Here is a 23,263-nt window from a genome sequence, read left to right on the forward strand (position 1 = left end):
CTCTACAACTAGTGTTTGGTTCACTGCTGCAAATGCAACTTGGTTTTTATTTTCTCCAAGGTCTGTTGTGGCTTTCTTAAGAAATGGTCTGTTTTATTTCAGGAAAGATTTCCTGCTATGAGTATATGATTATGATCATAATTTGCATTCTCCTTACAATGTAAGGTAACTATGCCTTCCTACAGTTTTAGATGCTGAACCCAATTTATGAATATGATTATTGTTCATTTTTCAGATCAGTGCTGAACATAAGATCGCATTTGGTGCTAGAATGCAGAATACAAAATATCCTTGTGGTAGTTGACTGTAGCAAAAATACCTCAGCCTCTCTTATTGGATCTTCAAATCATGGGCAAGAATCCTTGAATGCAAGGATGTTTAACCTCAAGCAGCTGCAGTGGTGTAATTTTATTTAAACTATTGGCATAACTCAAACCAAAGCATAAAAACTGGTCTTGAGGGTATTTTTGGCTGTGCTTACATTGCCTTGACTCTTACCTTCTTCTGCAGTTAGAATTGTGGCTTCTGACTTTTAAGTATATTTTCTTATCTTCCTTTAAATTAGCCAGCCCCTTTATTCTGGCCATACTCTCTGGTCAGCACTCTGAGTGTTAGATTGGTGGGTGTTGTGCTTGATAATAATTATCTCAGAATTACCTGTGTCAGGTCAAAAAGCCAGGTACTTTGAACCTCACCTGCCCCTGGTTGCTGTATTATACCGTGGTTTCAAGGCCAGGCTGGATGGGACCCTGAGCTACCTGGTCTAATGGAAGGTGTCCCTGCCCATGGCTGAAGAGTTGGAACAAGATGGTCTTTAAGGTCCTTTCTATCCCAAACCACTCTGTGATTCTATGGTTATGGCAGTTTTAGCCATTAGAACTTAGTCTGTTTTGCTTAATTTTTGAGTAGTGGCAGTCATTTGTCTTCTGACAGATACAGCACTAATTACCCTTTGCCATTGCTTACCAGAGTTTCTTGTTTTCCTTGTCTTTAAAGCAAAGTATAGAAATGTCTTCAAGAGAACAATCTATAGCAGTTATATGACGATGTGAGCAGAATTCACAACCTTTTCCTGTAGCCTGTCTTACCTTCTGTATGTTTGGTTTGTAAGATGTGGTGATGAAATAGCATTTAATGGCATTTGGAAGAGCTTGGTGGCCTTTGGAAACTCTCAGACTTTTCCTTAAGTAAGCTGGGAAATAGCTGTAAGGTGTAAAAAAGTGGCTGGAAACATGAAAATAATGGATTGCTCACTGCCAAGATAAAGATCTACTTGAGTGCTTTGCAAAGCTGCAAAGGGTTTTGTAGGGATCCGTCCTAACATTATATAAATAAATAGCTTTGGTAATAGTTTGAGTGATAAATTGAAATAAGGTCTTAAGTCAGAGTGATCCCAAGAAGAGATGCTGCTAATGTGTTGTTCTGGCTGGATGAAAATCATAGATAAAATTTAAAAGAATGTTTAGTTAGATCATTTAAGTATGGGGACTTGTGGGGTGAAAATCTCTTGCATGGATCTTGATGTAAATGGACCCTCCATGTTTGGATAAGACTGTAGTTAGTCAGGACAGGGAATTTATTCATAAAATGAGAGTACATCTGTTAAATTGAAATTCAGCAGCAGCATTTGACTGAAATTCAAGTGCTGCCACTGCCTAAGCTGTTCAGAGGAGGGATGCAGTCTAAAGGGCTTCTGTGTCCATCCTCTAGGTGAGGAAAAGATTATTGTCTGCTTAATTTGACTTGAAGTGTGCTGTTTCCAGCAGTGAGTATTCATACACTGACCATCTGCTACTTTTAATTGAGGAATCCATTTCAGAGTCTCATAGATTTAACACTGCAGCTTATCGTGGCTGCCTTGTTCTGCCCCTTCACTCTGTATCCTCCGGCTGCCTCTGGCATGTGTGATAAGGGCCGTGTTTTCTGTTCTGTGCTGTGCACAGTGGAGCCCTTGTCTGTGACCTAAGGCTGCTGCTGTGTCTGGTAATGTGCTGCAGGAAAGTGAGAAAGCATCAAGGAGAAAAGGAAAGGGACTCAACATACACAGTGGCAACCAAGCACATCTTTGCTAAGGAATTAAATGAATTGAGTATAAAATGATCAAAGGTATTTTTCCAGGGGCCCAGTTCTGAAAATGATGTTTTGTGAAGAAATTATAAAGGGCATCTGATACAGGCTGTCAGAACTTTGATATTGTGTGTTGGTGTTACAGTTTCTTGGCATTTTGTGTAAAGATTGAAGTTTTATTCTACACAGTACATAGAATTTTGCATTTGTAGCCAGTTCTGATCCAGCAACAAATAAATATAAAGTGGGTTTCTGTCTAATAGCTGGCCAGAATAGTGTTCAGTTTCCTGTTTCTAGTCTACTCCCTATGATGGATTGGTTATGTATTGGGTCTTGGCTGTTTAATAATGAAATCTGTTTCTCAAAAGCTTCGTTTATGCCATTTGAAACAGTTATTTCAGTCTTCTAGACCTTTTTCATATTTGCTGTTTGGTTTCTGCTGATAAACAGAGGATGATCTCAGGTGGGCAGTTGGGAGTTAAATTTCAGAACCTATTTAAGTCAGTTTGGACAAAATGCTGGTATGATGCTTCTTTTAACACCAGTAACTTCAGCAATTGCATGTAAAAGAAAACTTTTTTATTTCCATTTGTAGAAGTCTAGGAGAAGCAGAATGTTTCAAGGATAATTGAGATATTTGAATTCTTGGAAGTTTTAATCTCCTTTCAATGCAAGGTTATGTTTCAAAGTCTGTAAGACTGCCTGATAATCTTTTGGTCCCTGTCTAGTGAATAAATGTAATAAATTCAGATTTGCAGTGAGATGCAGATTCTTTGTTTTGTCATTGAATTGTAAAATGGTTGATAGAACAAACCTTCCTTCTTGAAATGGGAGGATTTGCAGCTGTTGTATCAGAAGTATGCCTTTGTTCCTATGGGAGGACCTATTAATATTTTGATACTCAGTTTGTGCTTATGCACCTTGGGTAAAATAGTTATCTTTAATTCACCTTTATGGCTGCCTTCTGCTCAGCTCACTTTAAGTGGAGGAGAAATGATAGAAAAATACCTCAAGAGTTCAGTGCTGGCTCTGTTTTATTCCCGTGTACTCTGCTTGTTTTGGAGGTTGACTCAAGGTCCCTGAAAATGGTGCTTGAGAAGTACCATATTAATTCCATGTACAGAAACCTGAGCTTTCTTTTTGCTAGACCTTGAGAGTAGAGGATTTGTGCAGACAGAACTAAGCCATATGTCCTTGGCATTTTTACCATTGCATATTACCAAATTTAAATTTTTGAGCTCTTCTTATTAGATAACAGTGTATGTGAGTATTGAAAGAATTCCTGTGTTTATTCTATAATTTCTGATTTTAAAAGTGAGGATTCCTAATCTATTCCTTCATATTCATGTCTTGCTCTCAACAGTGTATTTATTCTCTACTCGTTTGCAACTCTCTCTCTCTCTCTCTCTCTCTCTCCTCTTTGTCCTGTTTGTAACACACAATCATTCTACAGCTGGAACTAAAAACTGGATCTCAGTTCGGAATATGGGACCTTGATTTTTTTTTTTTTTCCTGGTTTCCTCCTATCTCTGCAGCATTTTAGCACTGGCAATATTCTATGGCTAAAGCTACATAGAAATAATATGCAAAGGGAAAGAAAAACATGCCTGAGTAAAAATGGCAGTTATTAGATAGAATTTTAAAATAATTTTTGGACTGAATATTATTATGCATGTTAAACTTTTTCAGTGGAATGTTCAACTTTTTAAGAGGAAACTTTCAGGAGCAGTGTTTGCTGAGAGCAGTGGATAAACAGTTTGATTTCTCTCTTATGCCTCCCTGCTGTTTCAGGACTACAACGATGAAATCAGACAGGCACAGCTTCAAGAATTAACATATTTAAATGGTGGCTCAGAAACTGCAGAGGTTCCAGTTGTCCGTGGAAAAGCATCGATTCGAGCAAGAGGAGTACCTGTTCCTGCTTTGTCCAGGTACATGGAATTTCATTTGAATGTACATATTTCAAGCTTCTCCCTTCAAACACAATTTCCCTCCAGAGTACAGCAGTAAAATACATGAAGGATTCCCAAAAGAAGAGCAAAAGATCGGGGAAACAACTTTCATTTATTGATGAAAGTTTAGTTCATTTGGACTGAATTAACAGTGGTGCTGAATTTTGTCTTGTGGAACTTGAATGCTGCCTTTGTAAAGAAGCAATGCACACCATAGGAGATGTTCAGTCCTACTGTGAGCAACTTGATTTCTAGCTGTGAGTTGCTCCTTAGGTGCAGTCTGTGTTTGGGCCCTGTGGAGTTCACAGCTTTGCAAAACTGGTAAATCTGTCTTTCCTTGATTGATGTGAATTTCAGGCAGTATCTCCAATTTACACAGTATGTTTTTCTTTTTTTATGGTACTACTAAGTTTTCGTAGTCATGACTAAATGATACAGAAGTGCTCTGGAAGTAGAATTTGGATTTTCTTATCTGAGTGGCCCTTGCATTGTGAAAAGTGGCTTTTGTTTGATTTGGGAGTAGGCAAAGTCTACTGCTTTTGCTGTTTTTCTTTGTCACAGAAGATGTTTGATTTTTACTCTAGCATCCCCTGTATTCCTTGCAGTACTTAGATGACAGTTTCAACTCCTTCAAGTTCTGAAGTGTGAAAACAAAGCCTAAATAAAGTTCATAACTGTTTATGTTAGAGTACAGAGATTGTGGCTGCAGCACCTAAGTGTGACTGTTTACTGTGGTAAACTGTTTTCTTCTGTTTTATCCACAGTTCTTTTTAATGCAACTTGAAACTTGTATTTTAACTTGTAAAATAATTTCAGAATAAGACTCTGAAGCATTTTACCTCAGATGATAAAGCATGTTTGAAGAAGCAGCACTAAGGAAATACTCAATTTATATAGATCTTCTTAGTTACATGTATCCTGATAATGATTGCAAATGCAATACAGAGTGAATCTTAATTTAAAGAAATTATGTGGGTTGTGCCCTGTGAGGAAAAAAAAAATTCTCAATGATCACATTGTTGTTCTTGTATTTTGTAATATTGTGTAAAAAATATATATTCTGCTTTTCTTGATTTAAATGTTCTGAGTAGTGGTTATTATATACCAAGGTTCACCCCTTGGCACTGTAATCAGCCATACAAGAATTCTTTCAAATTGGAGACCTCATTTGATTTTGGAGATTTTTTTTTTTTGCAAATTTTATTTCGGTTTTTAAACAGTTGTTTGTAACTTTGCCACAGATGCCTGTAATTATTCTGCTACAGATGCTCAGTACCGATACGTTTGCAGTACTATTTCCACTTTATTTCATTTTCCATGTCCTTTAGCTAATATTTCTGGGATACAGAAGCTGTTGTTTGGTCAGATCCTATCATCAAAGTTTGATAACTAATTTACACTGTTAGTACCTAGTATGTGCATACGTAAATAGTTTTTTATAGTACTGCTTTCTAACATCACTAGTTCTATCCTCTGGATATAGGTAAATTATTTTTTCAAATCTGGATTTTATGCAAGAGATACACTGTTAGACAGCTCACAGAATCCTGTATAATCCTTCTACAACTATTGAAGTATCTTCAGGGTAAATTTAAATGTTATTAGTGTTTGATTTGGAGGTGACAGTAAAAGGTGGTGGTTTTGTCATCGCCATTTTTCACATATATTCTAAGGAAAGTGAAAGGGGGTCTGTTTGACTTGTCCTTACTTTAAGGCTTGTCTTAAACTCCAAGACTTTGTTGTCTCAAATTGAAGTGCTCTGTTAGCATATTCCTTAAGTGAAATTCAATTCTATTGCTGCTGAGATTCTACAGCCATTGAGCTGAAGATCTCAAACTCAGTTATAATGCTCTGTTTCTTTTTTAGCAGAAATGGATTTCCATGAATAATACTTTTGTTGAAGCAAAGCTTTAAAGGCTTTGTCTCAGTGTTGGATAAAACAGTTTCAATAGGTAGCATCCCTGAGATACCCAGAAGAAGTTGAAGCAAAGCCTCAAAAGACTTGTAAAACGAAGTCTAAAACCTTGATCCTAACCTTCCTTTGTAATCTGCAGAATGGTTTTATGATTCCAGCCTTGATACATGAAACATCCTTTTGGGTGTGTTTAAGTTCCCACTTTTGAAACCTTTATTACTCCTGAATAGTTTCAGTTAAAAAAAAAAGTACTAATTTATGCCTTTTTTGCTCCTTATGAGATATGTGGGAACTGGATATAATACATCTTATCAAATCTACTTTTAGCTCTATAACAAAATTTTATTTTGTAGAAACCAATACATTTGGGTTTGCATAAAAAAGTCCTAGCTTATGTACAGGCATTCCTAAAAAAAATTTCCTAATAGTTGTGGTTTGGTAACTTTTTACTCTTTTTCTGGATTGTTCCAGCTTTTCTTAAGTAAATTTTTGTTACTCTAGAGCGAAGTAAGGTTTTGTGGTTGACTGGATGGAATTTGTTCTGGAAGAGTTGTGTGTGCATTGTAAGCTTTGCCTTCAGGAATGTTCTTTTCTCATCATTGATCTTGGAGGATATAGCTGCTTCCTATAGCTGCTTCTTTCTCCCCCACTTTGCTCCCAGTTTTTGTCCCTAATACTGTTAAAGACAACCTTCAGAGGTAATCACAGCACTTCTACTTTCTGTAGTGTTCATGCTGAGCACTTAAACTATTTTGTCATAACCCCTCTTCTGTACAACAAGAAGGGAAAATAGTGGAAGTCTGCCTTTCATTCCTTTGTTTTTATTATGATGTTCTTAAATTCTTTTTTGAAAACAACTATATAAAATGATCATACCAGTTGCTTTCTAATTTATTGTGCTAGCAAGCTTAGAGGATCCATGGTGTTTAATGTGATGCTGTTATGGTGAGAAGCTAGAATATGTAACTCTTTAGGAATCAGTGTTTCTTCAGTGCGTTTGTATTCCCATCCTGAATCAGTGCATCATAAATTATACCAACCAAAATGTGAATTTTGGCTTCCGATTAACTAAAAACTTAAAATATACGTATGTTAACATTCTAGTGGAAGGTGTCCCTGCCCATGGCAGCTGGGTTGGAATTAGATGTTCTTTAAGGTCCCTTCCAACCCAAACCTGTCTATGACTCTGTACATGTTAATGTACACCTCTAAGGAGGTTTTGCAACTAAAGCAGCATTTCCTCTCTAAAACCTCACACTATTTTAAGAATAAAAATAAGATTCAAAGATCGCTCAATTGTGACTCCAACTAAGATATTTTAGAAAAGTGAAATTCTAGAGGATGATGATAGTAAGTCTAAGAACATGGCTCAAAGTTCCTTGATACCTTGTGGTGGCATAGGTGGAACCACTTCATGTGGTTATGGTTATAGCAGAAAATCAGTGCTAGAATCACAGAATGCTTTACATGGGGACCTTTAAAGACCATCTTATTTCACCCCCTGCCATGGGCAGGACACCTTCCACTAGACCAGGTTGTTCAAAGTCCCAGCCTGGCCTTGAACACTTCCAGGGATGCGGCATCTGCAACTTCTTTGGGCAACCTGTTCCAGTGTTGTCTGAGCACCCTCCTCATAGATTTCTTCCTTACATCCGATCTCAACCTGCCCTCTTCAATTGAAAGCTGTTGTCCCTTATCCTATCAGTACAGGCCCTGATAAAATTACTGTCCTTTTCTTATAAGCACCTCCACTTAGGTATTGAAAGGCCACAGTAAGGGAGGGCTGGCTAAGTTCACACCCCAGATTGAGAGATTGTATTTGAAAACAGGTATTTGGTTTCATTAAGGTGAGGGAAGAAAAAACGTAATTTGTCATAAAGCCAATATCTATCAATAGTCTCATTAAAGAAATGGCAGATTTCTGGTTTATGCTTTCAAGAGGATGTGGAGGTTTTTTTTTTACTTTTCACATTTATTATTTGTATTTCAGTCTACGCATGGTTGAGATCCTAATGGTTGAATGATTGTCACTCTGGGGAAAGGTAAAACTGCTACAGAAGTTGTGAGTTAGAACTTGTTCTCTTATATGTTAGAAGTAAAATGAGCTGATGTGGATCACTGCTGCAGTGTGTTCACAACTTCCAGCTGTTTTCCTACCATATATCTGGAATCAACTAGATTTTTTTTTTTGAAAAATAACTTTCTGTTGAAAACATGTAGGTAGTGAAGTGCAGAAGATTCTATAGCACAAAAGAAATATTTGACAAAGCCAGTTCAGGATCCAGGCCAAAGGCAGGTATAATTAATGTTCATTGTGTTTTGTTTTAGTTTTGTGATCTCCCATTTTTCACAAAATTGAAACATGAACATATATATTACTGTTCTAAAATGGAAATACAAACCAAAGCTTGTGTAAGAGTGTTAACTCAATGGTGACTTTCTGTTTTTTCAAAAAGGATGAAAAGGCAGAAATCTCAGTTCTGAGTTGTATCCAGATATGAGTGTTTTAGTATTTTAAAATGTCACCACCAAAATAACAGGTCTGTTATTTTTCAGATGTCTAATATAAAACAAAAATATTTACTGTTTGAGGAACATTGAGTGTAGCTGGCTGTGCTCAAATGAAGAAAATATATCAACATCTGGTAAACAAATTTGTTTGATCTGTATATTGAACATTGTAAATCCCTGCAGATATATAGAACTGTGAATGCTAAAATTAAAGAATTCCAGGTGTTTCCTCATTGAATCATATAGTGTTTGAGAACCGGTCCTAAATTTTACAAGTATTTTTATTTTAAAACTATTCTTCCATTTAATGTTTTTGGGGGGAGATAAGGAAAAAGATCTCCATACCATAAACTGTTTTAATTTTTGTGTTACTAAAAGTGAAGGAAAGCTGTGAACTGACTCTAGTTGTGATTTCATGATCAGAATAGTTTTACTGACTCAGACATCCAGTGATGGGTGAAACTTGAAATAAAAATCAGTGTGATTCTAGAGCAGAGAAAGTTCTAAATGAAATTATGGAAGTGGCTGTTGCCGAGGGCAGCTGGAGATGAGTGTTAGTGAGATGCTGTGCCTGCTACTGTGGTCAAGGGCAGTAACTTAGTTTGCTGGAAATAAATCCTAGAAACACTAAGGGACTACTGTAAAGTAGAAAGGTCGAATATTATTGCTAACAAAGGCCAAAGAGGAAGTATCTAAGTTGTATGAGCTCGTAAAATACTATTTTAGTGGGAATCAATTATTACATTAGTACCTATGAATTCCTTCTGAACATTCATGAATGTTTTGAGTCTAACATTGTGTAGTGTAGCTCTAAGTGGTATTAGATTTTCTTGAGAATGTTTTTACACATATTAAAGCCTTGATTCAAATAATGAGATGTTAATCACAAAATTCAGTACTTTAGTAATACTGCAACTGAACACAGTAAGGTAGACTGTACATTTTTAGACATTAACCATCTTCTGTCTTTACTCCACAGTGTTTACAAATCACCTTAGCACCTTCTGACACTTTTGTTAGACACTTTTTCCCCCCTTCTCTAGTGTGTTTATAGTTTTATAGAAATTGTGCTTCATGTTGTATTTTCTTTTTCCTCATATACTGAATTGCAAGTATAAGTAATGAGATCACATCATGGGAGGAGACTTAGATTCCAAGAAAAACAGCTTTCATGACAGTATTTTCAAGAGATGATGTGATATGTGAGTTAAATTAGATTATTCCTCCCATTTTGTAGTGAAACAAAAGATACTAAATTTTCTTTACTTAGTCTAGTCCATGGTACCCAGATTTAAAAGCCTTTTTAAAGCAAAGCCTACAAGTTAATTACCCAACTTTGGGAGTAAAATTATTCAGAATTTAATGATCTAAATTACTTCTGTGTTTAATGGGGAAGGGTTAACTTCCTTCACTGGGTTTACTACTGCCAGATTAATAAATTTAGGAAAATCAAACCCGAAGTGACTATAAAGATGAAACAAATATTTCAGATTTTCTGAAGCAATAATTATCTGGCAATAAAGTGTTTCTTTGAGAGCAGGGCACAATGGACTCAAGTTCATAGATGATCATTTTGTTGCTAAAGCCTGTCTGGAAGTGACGATAACAGCACCTGGCTAGGAGGTGGGATTTGCTGAGTATGTTTACTGCCAATAATTAAGTACGAGTGTGTGTTTGATAGAAATTACAGTTAATAGGTACTTGAGTTTTTCTTAAAAATGTACCAAAAAGGAGACCAAACACTAGTGTCCTATGTGACGCTCACTTGTGTACTGTAGTGTCATCCTCTGAGGGGGTTGCTAGCAAGGACCTTTTTATTTCGCCTGTCCTGAACATAAGACACTTGAACCCTGTTTTAAAGTATTTGCATAATCAAAGTACTCAGAAAGTTTGGAGACAGATCTGTGGGAGGTTCAGGGCTTACTTTGTGCGCACCATCAGGCTGGATATATGGACTCAACTTCGTAAGAAGTTTTTACGTGTTCTTATTCATAAGGGGTTCTTACTGAGAACATTCAAAAGATTTCTCACAGGGACAGAAGTGACACCATGGCAGAGAGGAGGGAAAATAAAAAAATACCTTTCTTGTACTCCAGAATATAAGCTGGTAGTCAAAGCTGACAATGGGCTGACAAGTTTTGATAATGTGTAACTTGTTATAAAGGTTTTATAAAGAAAATAAAACTAATCAGCAGAGTGTTAGCAAAGACTGGGAGAGTTAGTGGCACTTGAAATTGGGCCTGCAGAATGATGTCCTTGGGCAAAGAAGCAAGCAGTGTAAGTGGTCCAGGAGCCATAAGAAGTTTGATTTGATTATAAGCTATCTCTGAGTGCAATAGCACAGAGCTGAGATGTCTTGATTTGGATGAATTATGTAGAAGAATTATTGTAATTATTAGCAGTTGCACAAAGGTTTTTTAATTAATAAGTGAGATAGTTGTAGAAGAGAAGATATAGAGAACACACCCTCTGTGTAGATTCTTCAGAGGCCTTGGAAGCAGAGGGATACCCCTCAAAAGCAGTTGATTAGGAGATGGAAAGCCCAGGAAAGTGAAAGAACAAAATTTTAAAATCACCTCAATTCAGTTTTTTTTGGTCCTGTTGCTGGTCACCAGCGAGGAGCCCAGCACCTCCTGTTGCACTGCTCTCCTTGAGGAAGGTGTGGACTGTGCTGAGGGCACCCCTCAACCTTCTCCATTCCTTTGATGCATCTGTTGGATCCATCAGATAAGCCTCAGTTGTCACTGGTAGTATGAAGTGCCTTAATCTACTTAATTGTTCTTGGTATGTGAATGGTTCTAGACTGCTTGTCATCTTGACATAGTTTCTGATGCACTTCCAGTTACTTTATGTTTGGGTTTTTTTTAATTAGGAAAGAAGTTGAATTAGGAAACAAGTCTGTGAATACACACAGTTGAGTAGCAAAGTTTTGTATGTACTCTTATGTTTTCTAAAATTTTTTTTTTTAGCATCCTTACCTCTGGACCAATCTTAATTCTAGGTGTTCTATAGGCAGTCATAGTGCAGAACCCGTTGGTTTGTGTAATGGTAGGATATATAAATTTATATGTGTGTATGTATTAACTCCCACATGTCCCCTCCTGTAAGCTGGATTTTTTTAGCTATTTTCTTTTCTAAAACGTTCAGGTTGGGATTCAGCTACAGATTAGAGTAGGCATCTGATCCTCTGTTGCAGTTCATAGAAAAATAGTGCATGTACTTCTATTTGTTCCTTCTGTTCTGTAATTTGTCTCTAAAGCATTGGCAGCAGTATCCAGTGGATTACTGTAAGAACAGCTCTACTGTGAGAAACTTCCTCAGTCTTTCTTGACTGTGTAGCAAAAAACTTAATATGCATGTACATGTATACGTTCATATATACAAATTGGTCTGCACTGGTGATTGAGGCTCACTCTGGGAGGTTTCCTGATTCTGGGAGGATTGAAGGGCTTCAGTTACTGTGGACCTGCTTTTCTGAGTATTTTGTTTTATTAGGATTTTTCCTTTGAGGTTAGAGTTGGGTTCAGCCTTTCAAGTGATACCTCTTTTAAAACCTGTTCTAGCCTTACTGAGCTCCTAGTGCCCTTTCTCAAGCTTTTTCTTTTTTTGATGATTGTTGTGTATTTGTCTGCCTTCCTGTAGAATTTCTGTCTTCCCATATCATGTGTATATGTACCTTTTACTCTTTTAAGCATTTTCAAACACAATTTGTATAGCTGCCCTTTTCAAATTAAGCAATACCTGAACAGATCTGTTGTTTTTGCAAAGGTGTGCAAAGGTTCTTGTTCAAGTTGTCCCTCAGTATTTTGAGTCTGTTCAGTGTAAATGTCCATCAAGCTTCTTTAGTTCCCTGGTAACTTCTTAAAGAAATAACAATTTACAGTTTCTAAAAATTTCATCTTAGCATCATAACCTGATACAACTCAAATCTGTGTGGTGGTGATTGAACTCTCCTGTCACTGGGTTTTCTATCTTGGTGCCTTTCCAGTCTCATCCAGCCTGGTGCAGTAACCATGAGAACCATACATCTCACATTAAGAGTTCCTGTAGGAGGAATGGACAAAGTTATGAAAAGTTAAGATCATAAATGATCTTGTAATACAAGAGAAATACTATTTCCCACTCATCACCATTCCATTCCTATAAACTGTTTTTTGAAATGCAGAAAAGACCTCATCACATGGATCTGCTGTTCTAATTCCTTCTCAAGAATAAATCTATGCTAGCTTGAAAAGCTGTACCTTTTTTCTTCTCTTAAATGTTTTTCCATGTTTTTCAGAATGTCCCATTTCCTGCTTTCACTTGCACCCTGCCTGAAGGATGCTGTCATGATTATGCCTAGTGATTCTTGAATCTTTTTACTGATGTTTTTTTTTTTTTTGACTTGGTGTTGACTATCGTCTGTGCCACTAGGTTCATTTCCCTTTCTCTGGCTTCTCTTGGAAAGTATCACATTTGCTATTTCTTTATATTACTTCAGCAGGCTGTGTCTGGGAACTTCACTGCTCACCCCTGCCCCCACTACAATGAAGTCAAATAAGCAGCTGGTACCCTGTCCTGAGGAGGCATTCTACAGATTAGCCAAAACCAAGTAATAAGCACAGTTTTAAATCACTTACTGTCTAGGCTTGTTTAAAATACTTTGTGACTGTGTTTTCATCAGTAATTAAAATTAATAAAATCTATCCTGGTTGTATCTTTACATTTTTTGCATTCCTCGTTCAGTGATGCAGTTTTTGAAATACTACTTATTTGTGATAAACTGATTGTCTTGTTTTCTGATTAGTTTATTGACGTGAAGTTACCTGACTTGTATGAAATAGGATAGAAAATCTTAAGGCCAAATCTGGATCTTTATAATACTGTTCAAGTTGGAAATTTCTACTGAAATCAGGACAGAGTATTTCTACTCCATTACTACTCTTGAAATTAATTAGATAATGGCTTGATAGGTAGAAAGATAAGGTAGTGCTAGTACCTTGTTTCCTTCTATGTATCTGTTAGAGTGTATGATAAGGGTTTGCCTTCTTTGGAACAATTCTATTTGCCTACAGCAGTCATTCAGACTCAGCTATAGTCTATGGGGTGAAATGATGTCCTTTAAAAAGGAGATGTCTATTAGAAGTGTTTTAGATGTCATCTTTAAAAGAGTAAATGATGCAAATTTCTCACAGATTGTACCTCTAAGTCTCTCCCTTTACTACAGGGAGGCAGGAGGAAAAGCCACCTCTAAATGGATCAATTGGTTTTTGAAAACTGGTTCAACTGAAGTCTCATATTTTTCATCCATATGTTAAGTGTCCAGAGTAATGGAATGCAAGTTAATGTTTATCACACTTTCAGAATTTTTAGACCAAATATACTGTTATTTAGTTTTCTTAAATACATGCAGGACGTCAGGTTATATCCTATAATCACCCTGCACGTTTTATTACGTTTGGATGTTTCCTGAAACAGATGGAAATCTCTTCAGAAGCAGAAGAAAATGTATTTCTTGTGACCCAATCAGTATATCACACACAGTGTGATTTTTGGGTTGTGTTCAGAAGCTTTCACAGGATCAGAAGGGAGTGGCAACTGATTTCTTGGTGCAGGATTTGAGTACGATATAGCCTGACACCTTCAAATGAAGCTGTTGTTCTGTGGTTGTGATTTCGCATACTAAAAGTCACATTCTAGTGAAGTTGACTGATTCCAGCAGATTGTTTTGGGTGTGTCTGCATATGTGAGAATGACTCAAGTCAGTGCAAGGTTCATCACTGAATCCCATGTCTTGTTTGTATCTATCTTCCAGCCTTTTTTTGCATAATACGTGTAATCAGATTTAAGTTTACAGAGAAATTACAAACTTTAAATCTCCTTTAGATTTTTTCTGACTGTAGCAAAGCAAAACTGTCATGATGTGGGAGAGGGAGGTGTTGGAAGGGGAGGCGCTGGGTATAGTGTTTAATGGTGAGTGATCCGTGTGTTCACAGGGGCCGTGGGGGAGTGCCTCCACCACCAGCAGGAGTGCCCAGAGGGGCACCAGCTCCCAGGGGAGTCCCTCCCAGCAGAGGTCCAGTCAGTCGGAGCCGGGGACTTCTGGCACCCAGAGCACGAGGAGTTCCTCCCCCTGCAGGGTACCGGCCCCTGCCACCTCCCCCGGCACAGGAGACCTATGGGGAATATGTAAGTGGAGCTGTGGATGTGCTGTGCATGCAGTGTGTGTCATTCTGGAGAGGTGACATCCCTTCAGAACTCTGTACAGTCTCTGTAATTAGCACCTAATTAAGTCCTACACCCAGCAAGTATGAAAAATTGTGGTCATCTCTCTTTACCCATTTAGACTTGAACTGCTTAATTTAAAAAAAAATTCAGCATATATGTATGCACCATCATAAAGACATTTACAGTGCATTTGGCAAAGTAGTTATGTACCTCTTAAATGTTTTATATCAGGTTTTTGCTTTCCAAAAAATCCGAAAAATCACAATGTTGTAGACTTTTAATTCTCAACTAAAACAGAATAATATTCTAATCTTCCTTCCTAAGCCTATCTTTGTGGTCATGTAGTTGTTTAATGATTAGACAAGTAAAATTTTTTTATGAAGGCTTCAGAACTAATCCTAAAATTTTAACAATGCACAGTGTATCTCAATAAGCCATACATACTCATCTTGATTTTATTGTATTAAACATTAGAATCATATCAAAATACTTTCTGTGTTGTATATGACAAAATTACGCAGTTATGAATTGTTAGGGAAAACTTAAATTGAACTTACAGAGCAGTAAGATAGAGAAAAAAGATCATTAAATCAAAACTATAGTGATAAAAATGAATTTAGTCTTATAGAAAAATAATACCTTCAAGGACAATGCTTTTAATGCCTTATATATACTAAAGCTTTTAGTGTACCCTCTTTACAGCCAAATGTGTCTGGACTTTGTTGTCTGTGTTGTTTAGATAAGCAAAAAAGAAGAGCCTGCATTTCTGAAAATGGTTTTTCTATTTAGAGCTTCTTTGCTTTTCTCTTAACCCTTCTTTCACCTACCTTCTCCTCTCTTCTTCCAAAGATTCCCACCAAAACCCGCTAAATCAAATACCAGCTTTTGTTCTTTTGATAGAAATCCAGTTTTCTATATAACACCACAGCTTTATTCAGAAAGAAGTTTAGTGTTGTTAATGTCAACATTTATGCATATAACTGAACAATTCAGAAGAAGTTTATGTACCTCATTAATTTTGAGGAAGAATACTTAACAACATGCCTAAATTTCCCCTGGCTATACTTGACTAGTCAGAGTGGGCACTGCAAATAAGTGGATCTGTCACAATGCTTTCAAAGGCATCAGTCCTCATTGAACAGCCTGTTTCCAGGACATGCATTCTCGAACACATAGAGAGATGGTAGAATATAAACCTCTTTGAGTAACTTCATCTTTATATATAATCTGCTATTTACAGCATGTGTCTATAAAAGTGGCATGGAAGTAGCTGTTTGACTCAGTATCCTGATGTATGCTTCACTTCTGAGAGAATAATTAGAAAATAGCACTGTACAGAAAAGTAGTGCTGTGCTAAATAACTTCTAAAAAGAATGTTCTTTAGAAATGGATTGCTTATCTTCTAAACAAGATACCTTAACTGGGATAGATATAGATAGATAGATATAGTACTTAAAGCTGTAGTTGATAAAGCGCAGCTAGATGGACCATTTCTTCTTCAGGAGAATGTTTAGCAGGGACATGAGCCATTGGTGTGTTGCATGTTCAGTACTAAATTTGATGCTTGGTATTTTTTTACCTGTCCATTTGTGGTACATTATCAAAGTGCCTTAACTGTGTCTTTTACTGGTTAAGGGAGCACAGTAGGAGTCATGAGCAGTATTTCTGCCCCTTCTTTACTAATTCCTGTTTAGTTATATCTAATATTAAAGCATTAGTTTGCCAACCTGAGCAGAATAAGGTCTTGTTGATTGAGAAGTGTCTGTAGAATGAGAATGTCAGAAAGTCTGGTGGGTACCGTAAGTTATTTTAAGCACCATCAAAGCTTTGGAAACTGAGATATCCAGAGAGGTTACAGTGCAGCCTTTGTGAGTGTATTGGGTTTGTGTGGCCAGGTTTTGGTACCAGAGGGGTGCAGGGGTGGCTTCTGTGAGAAGCTTCTGGCAGCTTCCCTCATGTCCAGCAGAGCTAGTGCCAGCCAGCTCCAATGTGGACCTGCTGCTGGCCAAGGCAAAGCCCAGCAGCAATGGTGGTACTGCCTCTGGGGTAATGTATTTAAGAGGGGAGAAAAAGCCCAGTCTGGAGCAGTCTGTTCCTAAAGGGCTTCACCCCATGGAAGGGACCCACACTGAAGCAGTTCATGAAGAGCTGCAGCCAAGGGAAGGGTTCACATTGGAGAAGTTTGCATTGGTCTGTCTCCGTGGGAGGGAACTGATGCTGGAGCAGGTGAAGAGTGTGAGGTGTCCTGTCCCTGGAGAGAAATGAGCAGAGACAACGTGTGGGGAGCTTAGCACAGCCCCCATTTCCATCCCCCTGCATTGCTGTGAGGAAGGAAGTAGAGAATTTTGGAGTGAAGTTGAGACTGAGAAAGAAGGGAAGAGTGCAGGGGAAGGTGTTGCCAAATTTAGTTTTTATCTCTCATCATCCTACTCTGATTTAATTGGTAATAAGATCATTTCCCCCAGATGGGTCTGTTTTGCCTGTGTCAGTAACTGGTGAGTGATCTCTCTGCTCTTATCTTGAGCCGTAAGACTTCTTTGGCATGGTTTCTCTCCCCTGTCTGCCTGAGGAAGGGAGTGGTACAGAGCAGCTTTGGTGGGCACCTGGTGTCCAGTCAGGGTCAACCCACCACAAAAAGGCTTTCCATTGAGGATTGGAAAGTCCTAAGGATTCATGGGGCTTTTCATTCCCTTAGGTTTACAAGCCTTTGCTGTATACTCATTAAACTAGTGTCAAACTGCAGGTTCAGGAGGAAGCAAACTGTGTGCAAATGGAAGCTTTGAACCACTCACTCCTGTAACTCTGTGAATATCTCAGAGGTGATTTAGGGCTTTCAGTATGTAATGTCCTTGCCTATTTCCTCTGTTGAGTGCTATTAAATCTACCTTGTTACAGACAATGAATTACAGAGAGCTTCCCTTTTTCTTCACTCCCTTTGCTTAACTCTGTGTAGTCCTTGACACAAATGAATTTTTAACACCTGTGAGTAACTCAGTTCTGCCTCCTGCTTATCCTCATATCTCTCCTTCCTCTTCTTGATTAAGTAGCTGTGGTTTGTTTGGTTTTTTTAATAGTTATCATTAAAATGGGAAGGGGAATGGCTACTTCATTCTGAAGAATTGGAAAGATTACTTCTGGAGGCAGTATTTCACATGGGAAAAATATCATAGGCAAAAAAGTCATTAATTTGAGATGCATTTTAATGTGGGCTCAAGATCAAGAAAACTGTGAACGTTGCTGTGCTGTGTTTAGAGCCCACAGGGAAGTGTTCCAGAACCTTGCCCATTACAGAAAGCTCTACTCAGTGCGAGCTGCCTCTGTCTTCTGTCATCTTTCTGGGGTCTTTACATTGGTGGCCTTTGAATACTTTGCCTTTCTCTGCAGCAGTCACACAACATACTGGACTAATAGCAGTATTTGCACATTTCCCCAGTTCAATATAAGCAGTTTTCCCACTCCACTGTTGCCAGTCTCACTTACTTATGAGTCTCAGCCCCAGAACTCATTCCTCCTGAGACCCCACACTGTTAGTACCATGATTGAGCTCTTGAAGCCACTAAATAATGGTTCCTTATCATTTTCTCTGAAGACTGACTCTTTAATAGCTCTGGTTGCTGTGATAAACTTTCTCTGAAGACTAACAGGGCTCTCATTTTTATTTCCTCAACTGCTCAGGTCAGGAGAAAACCTTTTGTGACGTGTGAAGCATGGCCAGGTTTATTTTTGTAATAGTTGGCTAAGGGAAACCATACTAGGTGGAGGCTACATTTATTGAAGCACTTACAGATGGTTTCAGGAAAATTTTTCTCATAATTAAATGTGAATTTTTCTCTACGTATTGAACTATATTGTGTAATAGATAAAAATATTTATATGTTTTTAAGCTGACAACTTACTCCACTAAGATAAGAAATAGAAACTTTATTTAACTACTAGCTGAAAATTTTAAGCTTTTCCACAATTTTCCAATAGGCAGGAAATTAATAACAGTGTAAGGTCAATTCCTCAGTGAATGTTCAGTCAAACATAGGTTAGAACAGAACTGCTTAGCCTCAGTTACTGTCTCGTAACGTTTGCTGCTCTTGGCCTCGTCCTGCTGTCGTCATCTTAGCAGCTTCCAACCTCTGAGACTTTTTTCCAAATTAGCAACACAGCAGTGGGGCTGAATCTTTTTCAGAGTATATTTTTATTTGATGCTATTTTCATTTTACAAAGGCAAATATTTTGCAAATATTCTGCCAGTATTTCACGTCTGTACTTTGCATGAATGTATTTGTGATGATGCCATGTCAAGTCCTGTTTTGGCTGCTTAAGTGTGTTAAATGCAAAGTGAGTTTTATCTGAGTTCATAATCAGATTTTGAGGCATTACGAACTTTAAACATGGATTTAAAACCTGTTGCTCTGGCAGTGTGGAATGTCTACATTGAAAAAATAACTCATCAGTCTAGCATGTTATGGCCAAGACTTGCTTCAACACTACTTTGAAAGGCAGTCAGATCTAAATATTCCTCCCAGTTGTGGGGAAAATTTGTGGCAGAGCCTTATTTCTTTTTGTGGCTATTTACTGATGTTTTCTGGTCTTCAGACAGGGGTTAACTCAGTGGCAGAGTTTTCTAATGCACTGACCACATGTATAATTTCTAGCAGCTAATGCTTCGATGACATTGCTTTGTGTGTTAAGAAATGGAACAAAGATGAAATGTCTACCAGTAAGAGACCAAGGGAGCCTTTCTAATGTTAAGTAAATTGTAACTTGAAAAAGAGCATTGTGAATTACTTCCAATTAGATGTCAAGTTTATTTTAACTTGGATACAGATACAGGCTACTCAGAAGGATGTACAGAACAGCTGGATACAAAAAAGTTTCTGATAACAACAAACTTCAAAATCTACTTCTTAAAATCTACGTTTAGTTATTTCTGCTTTCTGCAAAACCATAAATGTTAGGGATGTTTTAAAGCTTCATCATTCCTGAAGCATTAATTTCTGGATATTTCCAGAAACACATTGCTTTAACTGATCAACAAGCAGACTTCAGATTTAAGATTGTAATTCTCACACTAAGTCTGTATTGTGAGACTATAATTAACACTATATGTGTACTGTGAAGTACATGTGTATTACAGATATTACAATAGCATGAGACTGTGCTTTTTCTGTGTCCCATGAGAAATGGGGATGACCCAAAACATTACCATAACCTGCTGTCTAACAAGACCTCTCCCAAAATAAAGAGCAGATGATGTGTTGCTCTGTCTCTCTTTGTAAAGTGAAATCTCAGTATTTTTCTGGTAGTGGAAGGCCTGTGGTTTGAATTCCTGTTGCACATATTCATTTTCCCTTGGTTCTCTCTGGAGATGATATGCTGAGCACCAGGGTACTGTCCCAGCATATGCAGTGCTTTCTGTCCTTTTGGTTTTGCAAGAAATCCTACAAGTTTGTGGTAAGCCTTAGGGAAAGTGGATTCGCAAATAATATTTGGCTGGATGGCTAAGAAATTAATTTCATAATCAAGTGATTATTACAAAATATGAATGTAGGTATCAATTAGCGAAAAGAATGATTGCAAAGTCTTACTGTTTACAGGGGAGAGCCCATTCCACTGAAAAACCTATAGCCTGTTATTTAGTTCACTTTCTTAGAAAGCCAGTGCAAATTCTGTTTTAATCTCTGGCCTTGAGCTTGAATTCCTTGTCTCCCTATTGAGATCATAATTAATTTAGATTTTGAAAAACTGAAAGTTAGGATTAATGTGGAAGCAATTTCTTGGAGCTGTTCATACACTGCTGATTTGGTGTGGTGAACTGTTTTTAGAGTTTTCTCATTAATATTCACTTGCTGTTTGGGGTTGAAGAAGGTAAGACCTGTAGGAAAAAAGGAGAAAAAACTCTGCATACCATATAGAAAAATTCAATTTTTTTATTTACAAATAAAGGCTTCTTGAAGTTGAGGTGGCAAAATATTAGTGAAAGTAAGGGCTAGTCCAAATGACATGCAGTTTGCAAAGAATTTAAATTCTTGAATGGAGTTCAAGTATAATTTCAGTGTCACTTTGCAGGATTTACACCATGTTTTAATTTACTTTGGTCTTGTGAGTATTGATACCTTTCTAATGACATGCAGCATTTTAAATCAGTGGTTTTATTTGCTTAGTTGTTTTGAATGTGAAGCTTTTTGTTTGGGTTCCTAGAAAAGGGCTTGAATTAGCTTCAGTCTCTAACAACTAGAGAAATTATCTTTTGTCCTTGCTGTCCCTGTTCCCCTTTGTGGAAAATGTTGTAGTTTCCATTTAGGTATCACACCATTTTTTGAGCGGTTTGTTTACTGAGTTCTGGCTTTTCAGAAGTGCTAACACTATTCTTAAATCAGGGGGAATTCGAGTAAGATTATGGAAAGCAAGTTCATAACATGAAAACATTTCTTAGTTTTTCCTTCCCAATCCAATGTTCTTTTTCATAGTAAATAGGGCAAGCAAGAAGAGATAAATGTAAAAAAAAGGTTTCAAATTTGAAGCCCTTCAAATAATTGTTTTGTTTAATTTTGAGTCTCTTATCTTCTCTGGGGTTTTCAGGATGAGATGGAAAGAGAATGCAAAATGTTTCCATTTTCCCAGGAATTCGATGACATTGGCTGTGGAAACAGTGGAGTGTTTTGGAGAAAAGGCTGAAAAGGTTTTCCCCTTGCCTATCTCAAAATTCACGTATAAAGTTCCTATAAAATTCTTTCAAAGTATTTTAGTTTAAGCTGCTTATCTAAAGATTGATATTACTGAATGAGCATGAGTCTTCCTGATTCTGACACTGCTCCCTGCTGTTGTGTATAGAAAACCAGACTTGTTTTGGTCTGATAGTAATTTGGTTTAAATGTTGCTGTCTATATTCATTAGCAGCTCCTCAGGGCTTTTTTGAGGTGCATGAAAAACAATCCACTCCTGTATCTCTTATTCCAGGAATACCTTATTTGTTCTGGTTGGATATGCATTAGGCTCCTTCTGGATGAAAACAGATAAGAATCTCCAAAATAAGAGCTTACAGTCTGTGCATGCTTGCTGCTAATGTCCTTGATGTTGGCACTCAGACTTTAGATGGTTGTAGCTACCCATATTTGTTTTGATTGCCCCATATTCCCTGTTGATTAAATGAAGGAGGGATGTTATTCCCACGTAACAAAATGTTTCTCCCTTCCCTTTACAGTTCTAATTTGCCGAGAAAAGTTCATTGCACTGCATTGATGTTGTTTTGTGTTTTCTCCTTCAAGTTAATCTCTGCACAAACTTTTTTTTTTAATTTGATAGTTTTTATCTAAAAGGAATATGTTCCTCCAGTATTCTGGGATAAAGTAGTTGTGTAAGTATTAATTTCAGAGACTGATAAGGAAAAAAACCAGTCTTTTACCTGTAGTGGTAATGGCCCTTATTTTTTTCCCTTGGATGGATTTCTGTAGATGAGAACAGCTGGAAAATTGATTTCTTATTGATTTCATTATTTTTTTTTTCCCCCCAGTGCTGCAAATGGCCTTTTTGTTAAAGGCCACTTTTACCCTGTTCTTTCTTCCTGTTTCTCTGTCTTGTTCTTTGAAACGTTGTTCATTTTCCTTAAAGAGGATCCAAACAGTAGTCTGTCATTGTCACTGCCAGCAGATTACAATTTAAAGCCACCATTTCCTGTTCTCCACTACCAGGGGTTTGTTTAGAATACTGTTGTAGTTAAAAAGCACTGATGAGCAAGGCTTAGCATGATTTATAATGTTTTGGGGAGTGCAGAGGTTTTGGCAAAGATTGCTTTTATAATTTTTTGACCCATTATAGTAACTTAATATATTTGAAGGATGCATATTTACACTTTGCCTTTGATTCTATTAATGAAAAATGTCTGTACTTTACGCAAACCAATTAGAGCTACCAGTGCTGCTCTTTGGATTTATATCACCTGTGGGCACTATCATTGAGACCACTGCAGGCAGGAGCTTTTTTAAGTAGAAATGCTTACAAGTTGGCTTAATAAAGGACTTTATTAATAAGCTTTGAGATTTTAGAGTAATTTCATATTCTTTTTGGATGATGTGTGTTGTAACTCCAGCTGTTCTGTTACTTTGGGGGAAGATTCTTAAGGCTGAAATCAAGACAGTTGTACGTTCCTGGTGGATACTTCAAATGTTGAGTGATAAATACCTGTAGTTTAGGAGGACTTCAGCATTTTCAGCTCTTTTTTGCCTGCATTTCTGTTGTAAGCACAGACTGTTCATCACAATTGCTGCCTTTTGATCAGACTAAATCTGTTAGGACAAGCTAGAAAACTTAACTCTTGAAAAGTAGAATAATGAATAACAAAGAAAAGGCTTCTGTTCATGGAATCAAGACATGATCTGGTGTGGGTTTTTCAGTTTTGTTGTGGGAGATGAACTATGGGTTTGCCAGTAAACTTTCTGATATCTGAGTACATTTAGGAAAAGCTGCTTATAGACATATGTAGTATGAATACAGAGGGAAGTCCATTGTATTACATTTAGTAGGTAGAAGGAATGCAGACACTGTCATCCATGTGAAGAAGAATAATGGCTTTAAATATAAAAGTGAATGCTTTTATAAGTACCTGAAAGATGCCCTAAAA

General features: G+C 37.3%; 1 protein-coding gene across 1 annotated transcript in view; it reads left to right on the forward strand.

Moving 5' to 3' along the window:
• The window catches only part of KHDRBS3 (KH RNA binding domain containing, signal transduction associated 3), a 65,602-nt gene that overhangs the window by 15,909 nt on the left and 26,430 nt on the right, over nucleotides 1-23,263 (forward strand). The window contains exons 4-6 of the mRNA XM_017739061.1: nucleotides 3,859-3,998; nucleotides 12,926-13,036; nucleotides 14,421-14,613. Coding sequence (XP_017594550.1) covers nucleotides 3,859-3,998; nucleotides 12,926-13,036; nucleotides 14,421-14,613 — 444 coding nt within the window. The remainder of the gene's footprint in view (nucleotides 1-3,858; nucleotides 3,999-12,925; nucleotides 13,037-14,420; nucleotides 14,614-23,263) is intronic.

The sequence above is a fragment of the Corvus brachyrhynchos genome, unplaced genomic scaffold (assembly GCF_000691975.1).
Source record: "Corvus brachyrhynchos isolate BGI_N302 unplaced genomic scaffold, ASM69197v1 scaffold187, whole genome shotgun sequence".
In the NCBI taxonomy this organism is placed as follows: domain Eukaryota; kingdom Metazoa; phylum Chordata; class Aves; order Passeriformes; family Corvidae; genus Corvus; species Corvus brachyrhynchos.